Source organism: Alligator mississippiensis, chromosome 2, assembly GCF_030867095.1.
Source record: "Alligator mississippiensis isolate rAllMis1 chromosome 2, rAllMis1, whole genome shotgun sequence".
NCBI classification, from domain to species: Eukaryota; Metazoa; Chordata; order Crocodylia; family Alligatoridae; genus Alligator; species Alligator mississippiensis.
The window spans coordinates 174,108,068-174,121,070 of record NC_081825.1 but is presented as its reverse complement, the minus strand read 5'-3'; the positions used below and the strand labels follow the sequence as shown (position 1 = coordinate 174,121,070).

Genomic DNA, 13,003 nt, shown 5'->3' with positions numbered 1-13,003 from the left:
GCAATTTGCTAGTAGGGAATAATGATGCAATAAAAAATAGAGCTCCAATGAGTTACCAAAGCAACAATTCTGAATTAAAACTATCAGCGTCTGGAGAAACTTTTTAAGACTTGGTTCAAAACAGATTCAGTTTAAACTACCAGCAATAGGACACAAAATTGCAATTTTCCATTAGCTAAATGTACATGTGCAATAAATAAATAAAATAAAGTATTTGATGAAAATGCAATTCTTCATCACAACTCTGCTTGTGGAAATAGTTTTACCACACAAAAGATAAAATGTGTAATTCTGGAGACACCTTTATTCAGATGTAGAGTACTTATTTCAGTCTGGTAGAAGTCCATTATGAAAATAACCTGGCAAAATAGAAACAAAAAAGTTTAATCTCAAATTAAAATGTTCAATCAGCATTATTTATTAAAGAAATCTTTAAAAAAAAGTAAGAACAACACCATTTTCTAAAGAAGAGTTAAAGTTACAAGACATTGGAAAGCACCATATGTATGTATAGTACTATATGTATATATGTCAAGGGATGAAGAGAGATAGATGACACCCTTATTCAAACAAACAAGAGGCAACCTCATGCAACTTGATAGAAAGGGTTTGTTACACTTAATATCACAGGGTTTAAAAAGCAACTGAATCTTTTGCTATTAAAACTTGTGAATTGCTAGAAACAATTGCAAAGCAGAAAGATCTGGACAACTACACAGAAACTATGTTCTCCTTTTAAACTTTTGACTTTTGCTCAAATTCAGCCCCAGAATCCAATTATTTAAAATATTTTTTTCCCAGCTATTGACCTTCTTAGGGTATCCTTCACCTCTTTGTTCCTCAGGCTGTAGATGAGGGGGTTCAGCATAGGGACCACAAGGGAATAAAACACAGAAGAGACTTTTTCCTGCTCCAGTGAGTAGCTGGAACTGGGTTGAAGGTAACTAAAAGTAATGGACCCATAGAATACACTGACAGCTGTTAAATGGGAGGTACAAGTGGAGAAGGCTTTATGCCTACCCTCAGCAGAACGGATCCTCAGGATGGCAGACAGGATGTACAGATAAGAGATGATGATCATTGAGAGGGAGAAGGCAGATATAGCTCCAGAGAAGACTAAGAGCAGAGTCTCATTTTTGTAGGTGTCAGAACAGGCAAGTTCCAGCAATGGAGGAAGATCACAGAAGAAATGCTTGATGACATTAGGCCCACAGAATGGCAGTCCCAGTAATCCACAAGTGTGTACCAGTGAGTTTGTGAGCCCTCCAATGTAGGATCCAGCAACCAGCTGTATACAGACTCTCCTGGGCATAGCAACAGTATAGAGCAGAGGATTAAAAATGGCTACATAACGATCATATGCCATCCCAGCCAGCAGAAATGCTTCTGTGGCCACTAAAAGAGCAAAAAAGTAAAACTGAGCAATACATGCACCATAAGAAATGTTTTTTCTCTCCATTAAGAAATCAATCAGTAACCTGGGAGCAGAGACTGAAGAGTAGAAGAGATCAAGGATAGACAAGTTACTAAGGAAAAAATACATGGGAGTGTGAAGCTGGGGATTGACTCTGATCACTGTGATCATCCCAAAATTCCCTACCAGGGTGGTGACATAGATCATAAAGAACAGCACAAAGAGGAAGACCCGCAACTGTGGATGATCTGTCAGTCCCAGGAGGATGAACTCTGTTACTGTGGTTTGATTGTCCCGGTCCATCTGTTCTGGATTGCATTTATCATGGAGGTCTACACAAAAGAGAAGACTGAGTGTGAATATTAAGACAGACATCAAGAACAATGTATACCTTAACTCATTTTGCACTGGTAGGATCTGTTTGGGCAGCCTGACTGATTGCTAATGAATTAGTCTTCAATAGCACTTGTGTAAACACTAATGTTTATTTACTACAAAGGGGTAAATCAAACAAGCATAGAAAAGTGGGACCAGGAAGACACCAGAATAAGCAGTGCACAGAGTTGCAAACCTGTTAAAACTGCTTATATCTTCCTGAAAACTTAGGCCTGCCTGAGTTGAGAAACTGTGAACTAGGTACATGTTACATGTGGACAGCAGTCATTCTTTGACATCTGTGTTGGCTGTTCTTGAGGCATCTGACACTGCATCACATTTTACCTACCATTGCCTATTGTAACTGGTCACCCTGGCTACCATGCAGAACTCTCCTACCTGGTTCAGTTGGCACTTTTTAATCAGTGAACTTCCAGGCACTGCTTGCTTAATAAAAGTTATCTTTTTTTTAACAACCAGCGTGTTCTCACTACCTACTTTGCCACAGCTCCCCATCATGACCCCTGCCCCTCAAACTTTGGGAACCACAAAATATGGATGCAAGCACTCCTCCTTCCCAGGCACAGGAAGCGCACTGCCGAGTTTGGTCAAGTGTAGACTACTGAATTATATTGAACTCATGTTTAGGATGGAAGGGAGAGCAGGCAAGTGAAAACACCTCCAGTCAGAAGTCACCCACTCTCTGGAGCCCCAAATTATGGGTGCAAGCACACACACAACCCTAGTCACTCACTAGAGGGACATGCAGAGCTGGCTGCCATCCCCTGGTTTTGGAGTCACAGCCATTTTTACCATACACAATTGTGCATGATTCCCAGCCAGTGACATTTGGATACTGTTCAATTGTTGTATGTGTCCACACTCTGTCCCACAACAATTGCAAACCAATAACCAAATAGTAATTTTTACAGTGTATCGATTGGTGCATGCTTCCATATCCTACTTGCTGAAGGACGAGGAGGGGGATGAGGGTACTAACCATATCCTGCCACTATAAGAATGCAAAACAGGGTTTTTTTAATAGACCCAGTGAAAGAGGCTGTGCCTCCTTTCACAACAGAGAAAGACATAATCCCCCATAGCCCATGTCAATCTGACCACGGGTTAAAATTCCTTCCTGATCCCAAATATGGTGATCTGCTGTTATCAAGTCCCGTATGTCACCAGGATTTGTAGGAAGTAGGCATAACGGTGAGGGGGAAAAAAAAAAAAGATGATAAAAATGAGACTCTGGTTAATTGGTGAGTCTCTCTTATGATGCAACATGGTCACCAGAAGATGTTTCCTTAAGGTACACAAACTAAATCTATCCATTCTGAAATTCCTGTTTCTCTGAGAAAGCTGGAAGGTGGACCCTTCCAGCTTTCTACAATAAGAAGAATCATACACTACTTATTTTATACGCCCATAAAAAAGAAGTGTTTGATTTAGTCAGTGTCTTTGTTAATACACACATACATGCACACATGCACGCTACTCACTCTATTCCCTCCTGGATGCATTAGGGACTTTGGCTTGTTGTGAATGTGTTTATTTCCATCCTTCCTGCAACAGAGAAGAAACCAGACCATTCATTACTGACCTTTTAACTGCAGTCAGGTGCTTTCCCAAATATTTAGGAATCTCAAATCATAGATGAATTGAGGGATCTGACGAGATACAGCATCCCTACCTCCACCAACAGGTATAAACACTGCAACTTGTGCAAACAGCACAGTCTCTGGGATGAACCAGCTGCTCACACTAAAACAGAAAGCTAGAGGAAGAAAATGAGTATTTATTTTTATACAGAGTCAACAGGAGATGAAATCCCTAGAGCACTGCACCAACCCCAGCCTCCTTTGTCTTAGTTTCTCTGTCCCAGCCCCGCAACTGGCCCAGAATAAAGGACATTTCAGGCTTGTTGTGATCTACTCAGGCTATTCAAATCTGCAATACAGATGCTTAGTAGAGATGTCATCTCTTTTTGAATTATATGAATTTCATTCAAATTGAATCAGAGTAATTATCATTCCAAAAATGTGGGTTTTTTTCCTCTCATATTCAGAAAGAAAATAACGAAGACCAAAACTCCCGTTCTAGACTACCAACTTTCAGTCACCTTTAATTATAAAGTATCTTGCTTGTCAGATGCATAGAGTCTGTGCTGTTGCATGTGACATGTGGGGCTGGTCAATATGTTTTCAGTTCACTTTCTTTCAATTCTGTATGAAACTTGGGGTAAAAAATAAAACATCAACAAATTGTCATATCAACAATTTGTCAAATTTAATTTCATTTTTACTTGGCAATTTTTGGTTTTGTTTCTTTGGGTTTTTTGTTTTTGTTTTGTTTTGTTTGTTTTAGACTAACAGGCCTAGGGAACATGAATTATACAGAAAGGGTGAAAGAACTAGGGTTAATTAGTCTGAAAAACGAATATTGAAGGTGTAATGAAATAAGTGTATTCCACCTAGTGACAGAGGAGGGATTTAATAACAGTCCTCAAATACTTTCAGATAACAGTCTTAAAATGCCTGAAGGGGAATTATAGAGAGCGTGGAGGTGGACTTTTTTCTGTGACTGTAGGGGAAAGGACAATGGCCTTATGCTTCAGTAGAGGACATTTAGGCTGGATGTAAGAAAGAACTTTGTAACTGTGAGGATGGTCAAGCTCTGGAACAGGATACTTAAGAGAAGTTGTAGAACTCTGTCTTTTGCAATTTTTAATCAGTTAAATTTGCAGTTAAATCCGTTTGCAAAAAGAGAAGATCAGCTTAACCCTTCCTCTTAGGCATGGGCCAATTCAAAAGAAGCTGTCCACTGCTTGTATCTACTATCAGTAACTAAAATCATGCATGCAGCAGTTTGGACTCACACACCAGATGCAAAAGTTGTGACAGCACCATTGTGGAAGAGGTTTTGCCAACAAGCACCAACAGAGTGCACCTTGGCCTAGTTGGCCTTGGAGCCAGAGGTGGTGAATCACCTGGTAAGAAATGCGATCCAGTAATTAGTGCAGCTTCTACCCATTTTGCAGAAGTCAAGGCTTACCAAGCTGATGAAAACTGCCAAGGCTATGGCAGTGGCCTCAGTGAAAGATGAATCCCCTGACCCCCCCAAATTGTTGAGAAAAGCCGGGAAAGGCCGGCCCAAGGCTCCTCAAGCAAAAATGTGGAAAAGCGTGTTAGCTGCCTGTTTCAGTGAAGTGCAAATTAATAGACTACCCATCAATGTCTTGCAAGGGCTAAGGGCTAAATATTGTACCAAAAGGGCAAGACCAAAAGCAGAGCCTTTTGTGCCACCAACAGTGTCACCGGAAAGATTCTCTGCCCTGAGAGCAAAACTGTCAATATTTTCCCAGGCACATGCGGAGCCGCCAGGCTTTACCCCACCTGATCACATGGCCTAGGGAGTCCAGCCAAGCCAACTCCAAAGAAAGAAGCCACAATGGGGGTAGTAGCAGGCTGAGAACCAGTTTCTAAAGTTAATATTAGCCCCTTAATTTGGATACACAAATTCAATTAAGTAGAAGTAAAAAGTCAATTTATATGCTATTAGACACAGGTGCCCAGATTTGCATTTTTGATTCCACAGATTGGAAGGGAGATAAAGAAACCCCTTAACAAGTAATTAGGGTCAGAGGCACCAGACAACCAGGACATCTTGTCCGAGCAAACTTCGTGTTACCTAATGGCTCTAATGTAACAGTGGCCGCAGTAATACTTAAAGGGGGACCAAACTTACTGGGACTTAATGTACTAAGAGGGCAGCAGTATCTCCTTGAACAAAAAAATTGGCAGTTTGGGTGTGCCGTGCCTCACCAAGAACCAACAAAAATGGCTATAACAGCTGTAACTCGATGTAAATTATCCCACTAACCCTGCATCCCATGAAAGGAGTACACAGACCCCAGTATCAAATTTCTCCTGAGGCAACACAACCTATCCAGTGTATTATAAGCCAGCAGTTAAAAGATGAGACTACTATTCGAACCCACTCTCCGTATTACTATCCAGTGTGGCCAGTACGCAAGCCAAATGGAGAGTGGCAGTTGACTATTGACTTTCGAGCTTTAAATGCTAATATTGACCCCTTGACGGATGCCGTCCCATCACTACCAGCCTTGACAGAAAGCATCCAGAGTTATAAGTCTGCATTAGATAGAATCCATTAGTATTGCGACGCTATGTGTTTGTAGCTATAAAAGTTGCCACGAGAATAACGTTCGCCCATGCCTCAGCGAGAGCTACAGCCCAGAACACTTGTGCAGCACTGAAAACTTTACTAACTGTGTATCCACCACCTATAGAACTACATAGCAATAATAGCCCTCACTTCCACAATCATCTTGTGTATGACTGAACCACAAAACATAGCATGTTATGGACATATCACATCCCATACCATCTGCAGTCTTAATGGATTAGTAAAGTGAGCCAATGGCTTCCTCAAATGCAATTTGTGGGTAGCCACTGGCCTGGCTCTTAAAAACTGGGACTTGCACCTGGATCGAGCTATCAATTAAGGCAATAAACAACCCCATCCGGGAGGTAGCCCCATGCAACAGGCCTTTGGATTGGATGGTCCCCACGAGCCAGCAGTAGAGTGACCTAGGAGTGGTGACCCAGAAAAACTCCAGGCAGAAGATCAGGTAGTAGTGAAGCATCCTCAAAGAAATAAATGGGAGGAGACACTATTAGCAAAAAGTATGCATAATACAAAGTGAGTATTTAAGTCAAATTTATCTAATGGGAGTCAAGCTCCTTGTTGTCTTGTTACTACAGATTAGATCTGTCCACAAGTGCAGCCATAACCATTTCTAATTAAGCCTGCCAGTGAAGATGAGTCCTGCTCAGTCACCGGTCTGAATCTACTGACATCGTAAAGTGGTAAACTGTTATAAAAGTACTCTTTTTTATTAATGCCTTATTGTGTTTCCTAAGTAGGGCATGTCTACTGTCCTTCTTATTACGCAGATATTAATAAACTTGCTCCTGATGACCTCAGAGAGTAGCCTGACCCTAAAGAGCATCCCCAAGAAACGTGTTCAGATGGCCTTCATGTGGTCCAGCTGCAGTATCCATACTGGAAGAAACCCGCCACCCTGGAGCAAGTGAAGTCCTAATCTCTGACTAAAAGAAACAGGATAGTTGACTGGCAAGGTGGTAACTGTCAGTGCACCTGTAGCACCAGTTATTATCTTGAGTTCAATCTCTATCTGAAGGCTGAAATGGCTAACTGTGGGAGGGGAGGTAATTGTTGTAGCTCCGCTCGTTTAAGAATTTGTTGTTACACACTTCCTGAGGAGAAACCCATGGAGCTCAACGCCCCTGAGTTTGTGTCCCCAGTAGTGTATTCTGCATCAGTTCAGCCTCTCAAGCCACTGCATTTATGGGAGAATCTGCCCCCTCCCATCCTTATGGCTAACAACACTCTCCAACAATAGTGTGAGGCCCACCAGGTAGGAGAGCATATTACAAGTTGAGACTATATCTCTCAACTTTACGATATCCACTTCATGGGTATCAGATGTAGACATGCCACGGTTAAAAAACTAAAATAAAGTGAAAAATAAGCTGCAAAGCCTTGAGGCAAAAGCTCAGCAAGCCCCTTAGTTAGCTTTCCTTACTCAAGAGGGTGGGCAAGTCATCAGTCTAGCTGTCAACATGCCCGAGCCTTGTAAATAGTATAATGTAATTTGTACTATTCATGTGCCACCAAGTGCCACCTCAACTACATGGCTAACCATCTTGAGCATCATAGTATTCTGCATTGCCCTAGTGACAACAGCTAAATAGTGTTTTAATTGCTGTTGTTGTAAATCTGTCATGCTATGCGGGTTAAATTTATAAATACCTCCCCATTTCCTAATGTAGCACATGTAACTATAGCATCTCAATTGTAGCCATCATAGTGCTTCAGCAAGCAAGGGGTGGAGTGTGACAGCTAAAATTATGTTTGTGTGATAAAGGTGCTTGCTGAAGGCCCCATAAAAAAATAGACAAAGTGTTTTTCTGTATTTGTTTAAATATTAAGCTATATGTTGTTGCTAAATCCTAATTAAAGTTTAAGATGTAGTAAAGCCTTGTATAAAGTAAGGCCTAGTATATTTAGCAAAGCCTTGAAGTAGTAAAGACCTGGTGGCATAGTTAAAAATCACCTTATCAAAAGAATGCAAGGCTTGTACTGCTAATTAGTCAGTCTAAAGACAGTTAAAGTAAAAAAAAAATAATCTGAGTGGTTGTACATTATCAAAACCATTCAAAAGCTGTAAATTAGCTGAAATATCTAAAAACCATTCAGAAAGAAGATACAGCTCTGTTAAAAGGATTAGTTAGCTGTTTCCTAGATCAGTGGGCCCATGAACCTCGAAGAGCCCAAGAACTGCATTCCAGAGTCCTTCCTGGTACCCCTTCAGACAGTGCTGTTCAAGAATGCCTGACTTTGCTGAACTTTGTAAAAAGAGAAGCTTGCTGTGTATCAGGCATCAGAGGGGACTGCCAATAAATTGCCAATGTGAATTGCTTTTGTCTGTTATTGTTTGTTTTGTTACTATGCATAATTGTGTTTTTTTAAGTCAATAAATCTTTCTTACCTTTCTACCACCGACCATAATCTCAATCCCAAACCCTCTGCAAGCGGCTGGAACACACCATCACCACCTTGCACCTCCTCCTGGGGGCGGCAGCACAGGGCTTACCTTCCTCTTCCTCCAGTGTCATCATCGAAGCCTCCTCATGCCTGGGGAGGAGAGTGTAACTGTTGTGCAGAGCCAGGGGAGAAGCAGCCATGGCCCTGCATTTCCTGGAGCCATGACATGGGTCCTTGGGCAACTGACTGTCTCTGGCTTTGGGCAGAAGCCATTCTGGTTCTGTATTATTTCCTCTCCTTAGTCTGTGGTTTTGTAGGTGTTAATCCTTGCTCATTAACTCATTATCTAGTAGCTAGCTACTGTGCATTGAGCTGATCCCTGAGTGAATCATGATTGATTGGTAACACAGTAGCTTAGCAGCCAGGCCTGCAGTAGTCTGCGTTCCCCACCCCCCACCTCCCCCATTCCCCAAGACAGACACAGTTCCACAAGCACCCATGAAACAAGTTTTGTCAGCAGCCAGAGGTGCAGGGCCCCAGAACTCAGAAGCCCCTGCACCTATCTCCTTGGCAGCTGGCAGACTTTGTGGCTACATCAGGGGCTAGCAGGCCTGCAGCTTTCATTCTGCTACACCTTAACACACACAGTGTCACCCATGTCACAAGTTTTGCTTGTCCGCAGCTTGAGGTGCAGTTTCCCTGAAATCCCTGCACCTATCTCCTTGAAAATTGGCAGGCATTGTGGCCTCACCAGGGGCTACCATCCCTGAAGGTTTTGCCCTACTGTAGCTTAACATATATATGTGACATTAGTTTTGCTTTCAAAAATTTGGGGTGCAGTTTCCCCCAAACCCCTGCACCTATCTGCTTTAAGCATGGTAGACTTTTTTGACTCAGCAGAGACTACCATCACCCCACTGTGGCTTAACACACACACATGACATGAGTTTTACTTTCTGAAACTTGGGGTTCAGTCTCCCAGAGACACCTGCACCTATCACCTAGAAGTTTGGCAGGCATCATGCTCTAAGAAGAGGCTACTATCCCTGCAAGTTTCACCTGAATCAGCCAAAAGACAACAACGTTATAGATGTTTCATTTACTCCCCATTATATCCTATGGCTGAATCTTCAGAAGCTCCGAATTGATTTGGAAAGCCTAAAGCTTCCAGTGATTTGATTTGGATTGGTAGATTCAGCATCTGAATCATCTCCAAATCTGAATCATAATCCAAAGCTTTGCACAGCCCTAGTAAATAGTCACTCCACTGCTACCACCTCCTACAGCTTCCGGTGAGTCTGCTCCCTCCCACCCCTGCCTGCCTCTGCTTCCACCTGTAGAGCAGTGGGGCTTCCCCCTACCTGAGGAGGCAGCAGCAACAGCTCCCTCCCCCTCACCAAACCAGCTCTAGCTCTGCCTCTGCCTCTGCCTCTGCCTCCTCCTATGGAGCAGTGGGGCTTCCCTCTGCCTGAGGAAGTGGCAGTGGCACAGCAGTGGATCCCTCCTCCCAGACTGCTCCCATTGAGCATGGGGGCTTCCCTCCATCTGAGGCAGCAGCAGTGGAAGCTTCCTCCTCCCATCCCACCCTCCTCCACCTCCTCCTGTGGAGCAGTGGGGCTTCCCTCTGCCAGAGGTGGTAGCCAGAACCAGAGGGGTTACTATCACAAACAATAAATATATGCTCTTGGAGACATCCAGGCAAATATTTAGCAGTTAAGATTAGCTAATGCAAAGCTTGCAAGTTTTCAACCTGCAAGTGGAATTTGTCTGTCACAATTTAACTAGTATTGAATCTAACTGTTTGCACTGATCATGGGCCCCAAAAATAAGTCAAACTACAAGATTAGCTGATCAAACAGGTTTTTTTAAAGGTCAGCCGTAACAAGATCTGACCACCTAACATAATTAGCACATTTCAAGGAATCTAAGAAATAAAAAAAAACAAGAGTTAAGCTTGAGTAGAGTAATGCTAATTTCAAACCTCAAAGTAATATGATGTAATTTGCTTATTGGGTGAACCCAAGTTCAGGCGGTAACCTTTCATGATAATTTCTAACACCTTTTTATCCCATAGGGTAACAGCTATAGGGCAAGATTGTGAGTGGCTCTAAAGCCAACAGATTAGCATAAGATAAGTCATAAAGCATGTCAAGTGACCAGTTAGAAGGACAGGACAGAAGGACCATCGCTGTACCAAGCCTGGACCCCAGACTTCCAGTGTGAGTGAGGACCGGATCCTGATCAAGGGACATTCCTGGTGACCTTTTGGACAGCATCGATTGGGAATGCTTGACTTTGCTGGAACAACTTGGTGTGCACCTGGCATAGAGGGACTGCCGATAAGTTGCCAACCCCATGTGGGAACTCTTTGTCATTCTGTCTATCTGTTGTTATCATTCACTATTAACTCTCTATTACTGTACTATCTGTTTGTCACATTAACCTTTCTGTTAACTGTTGTATGCTAAACTATAAGTAAATTTGCCTTTACTTCACTCCTGACTCGCCTCCTTGATCCAGAACCCAGCAGCCTAACAGCTCATACACTCACAGGGCCTAGCCGGCCTGTGACACAGCAGCAGCAGCCTCTCCATCCCCAACACCCACTCCATCTCCACCACCTCCCTCGGTGCAGTGGGGCTTTCCTCTGCCTGTGGTGGTGGCGGCGATGGTGGCAGCAGTTCCATCCCCTCTACCTGCCTGCTTGCCTCCGCCTCCACCTCCTCCCATGGAGCAGTGGAGCTTCTCTCCACCTGAGGAGGCATTGGCAGCTCCTCCTTCCCCCCTGCCTGCCCACCTCTGCCTCCTACCTGCCCAGCTGCCCACCTCCACCTTCTCCTGCAGAGCATCAGGGCTTCCCTCAACTTGAGGTGGTGGCAGCAGCTCCCTCCCCACTGCCCACCTGCCTGCCTCCACTTCTGCCTCTGCCTTCTCCTGCAAAGCAGTGAGGCTTCCCTCTAACTGAGGAAGTGGTGGTGGCAGCGGCAGTGGCAGCTTGTCCCTCCCCCACCCACCCACCTTCCTCCACCTCTGCCTTTGGCACCACACATTGCACATGCAGGTGTTCCCCATGTTGCTACCTTGCAGCACAGTTTCTTTATTTAATCCTAGTTTTCCTGTGTCCATGGGACCTAGCTTTCCCTCTTTATTACCTACCTGTGCAAAGAGGCATGATCCAGAGTCTGTGGAGGGGTACTGCCTTGGCCCATGGACATGGATTTTGTGAGGGTGGGGAGCAGGGAGTGTCCTGGCAGAGATCATAGTGCAGCAGCTGTCTTTGGGACAGGCTGCCTATGTTCTTGATCTGGCAAGTTGAAGGAGACTAAGCAGTATCTTGGGGCCTCAGTAAGACCAATAGTTTGTCTCTGTGGCTTCAGACTAATGGTTGTATAAATCTGTACTACTATAGCAAGGCCTACAAGAAGCAAGCTCTTGGGCAATATAAGGCACTGTGGGAAGAAATTAGTTTGAAAAAGGTGAAAAAAATGTGGTGTACTTTGCAACCATAAGAGATGGTGGGAAGCAGATCTTTGCTTGCAGTTGGAACTTCATTTATCAGGTGATTGTCTATCATGGAATGACTGAAGATCTTTTTCTTTCTGTATTTTAGCATGAGAATCATTCTTCTAGTGCAGATAACCCAATTATGCTTAACTTAGAGCGTTATGGAGATGTACTCGTCACTTACTATATCTATTTAAAAATGCTGATATCAAGAAATTTTTTTCAGAGAAGGCAGGTACTTCTTGTGAAAATTTTGTTCTGTGAAGAACCTGCTTTTCTACACAGAAATTTTTTTCATCCAGTTGTTGCCATTTCATATGGAGCAACTTCGTACCTTAGGATGGAACCATTCATGTTCTAAGCAATTTTCCATATCTAATTCAAGTTGAAAAGGGCATCCTTGCAGGGGAAATTTCCAGATGATCCTCCTCAGCAAAGCCAAGTTTGTAATCATTCTAATTAAGAGAAGGAAAACAAATAAAGTAGGTGCATATTTTGGCACTAAGGCATCTGGGAACAATTACTGCAATCTCCTAAAAGGAAAGTTTGTGATAAATGTGCAAGCCCCAAGACTGAGATATGTACCACACTCCTGGGATTTTATCCCTCACTGACTTTTAATAGCAACACAAAAACACCCCACTCCTCCGCCTGTATATAAATTGAAAAGTGAGCAGTCTGCCTCTCTGTGAAGCAGGGAGAAACAATAGTTCTACCCTTCTGCAGAGGTGGAATTCCCTATCCCTTCAGCACTGCACCCTGGATACAGTGATCATTCCCACCTTCCTAAGTACTGGTATTTGAAAATGTGCTTGGTTGCAATTACAAGGGTGACAAATGGCACCTGAAGTTATTGTTTGTTTCATGTTCAAAAGGGGATGAGGCAAAACTGGTAGAATGGATACGTTCATGAAACATATAGAAGCCTCTGTGATACAGATGACAGGCTGCTAGCTAAATGAGCATCTGAGTTACACACTTCCAATCTGGAATTAGATCCACCTTCCTACTTCCCTAAAGAGGAGCATTCTTCAGGTCTGGAGCCCTGTGTTATAACTCTTAACCCTTAGCAAAATAAGCTGTAGATGAAAAATCAGGATGGGTGTGGGTTTCCTG

General features: G+C 43.2%; 1 protein-coding gene across 1 annotated transcript; it reads right to left on the bottom strand.

Annotated features, from left to right (window-relative positions):
- Nucleotides 1-753: 753 nt before the first annotated feature.
- Nucleotides 754-1,740, bottom strand: LOC102571777 (olfactory receptor 1052-like). Its single transcript, XM_019496767.2, has one exon. The coding sequence runs from the start codon at nucleotides 1,715-1,717 to the stop codon at nucleotides 782-784; it is 936 nt and encodes a 311-aa protein (XP_019352312.1). The 5' UTR covers nucleotides 1,718-1,740; the 3' UTR covers nucleotides 754-781.
- Between the last annotated feature and the right edge of the window lie 11,263 nt (nucleotides 1,741-13,003).

Excerpts from the sequence above, each read along its gene's own strand:
- LOC102571777 (XM_019496767.2), bottom strand. The coding sequence starts at position 1,717 with ATGGACCGGGACAATCAAACCACAGTAACAGAGTTCATCCTCCTGGGA.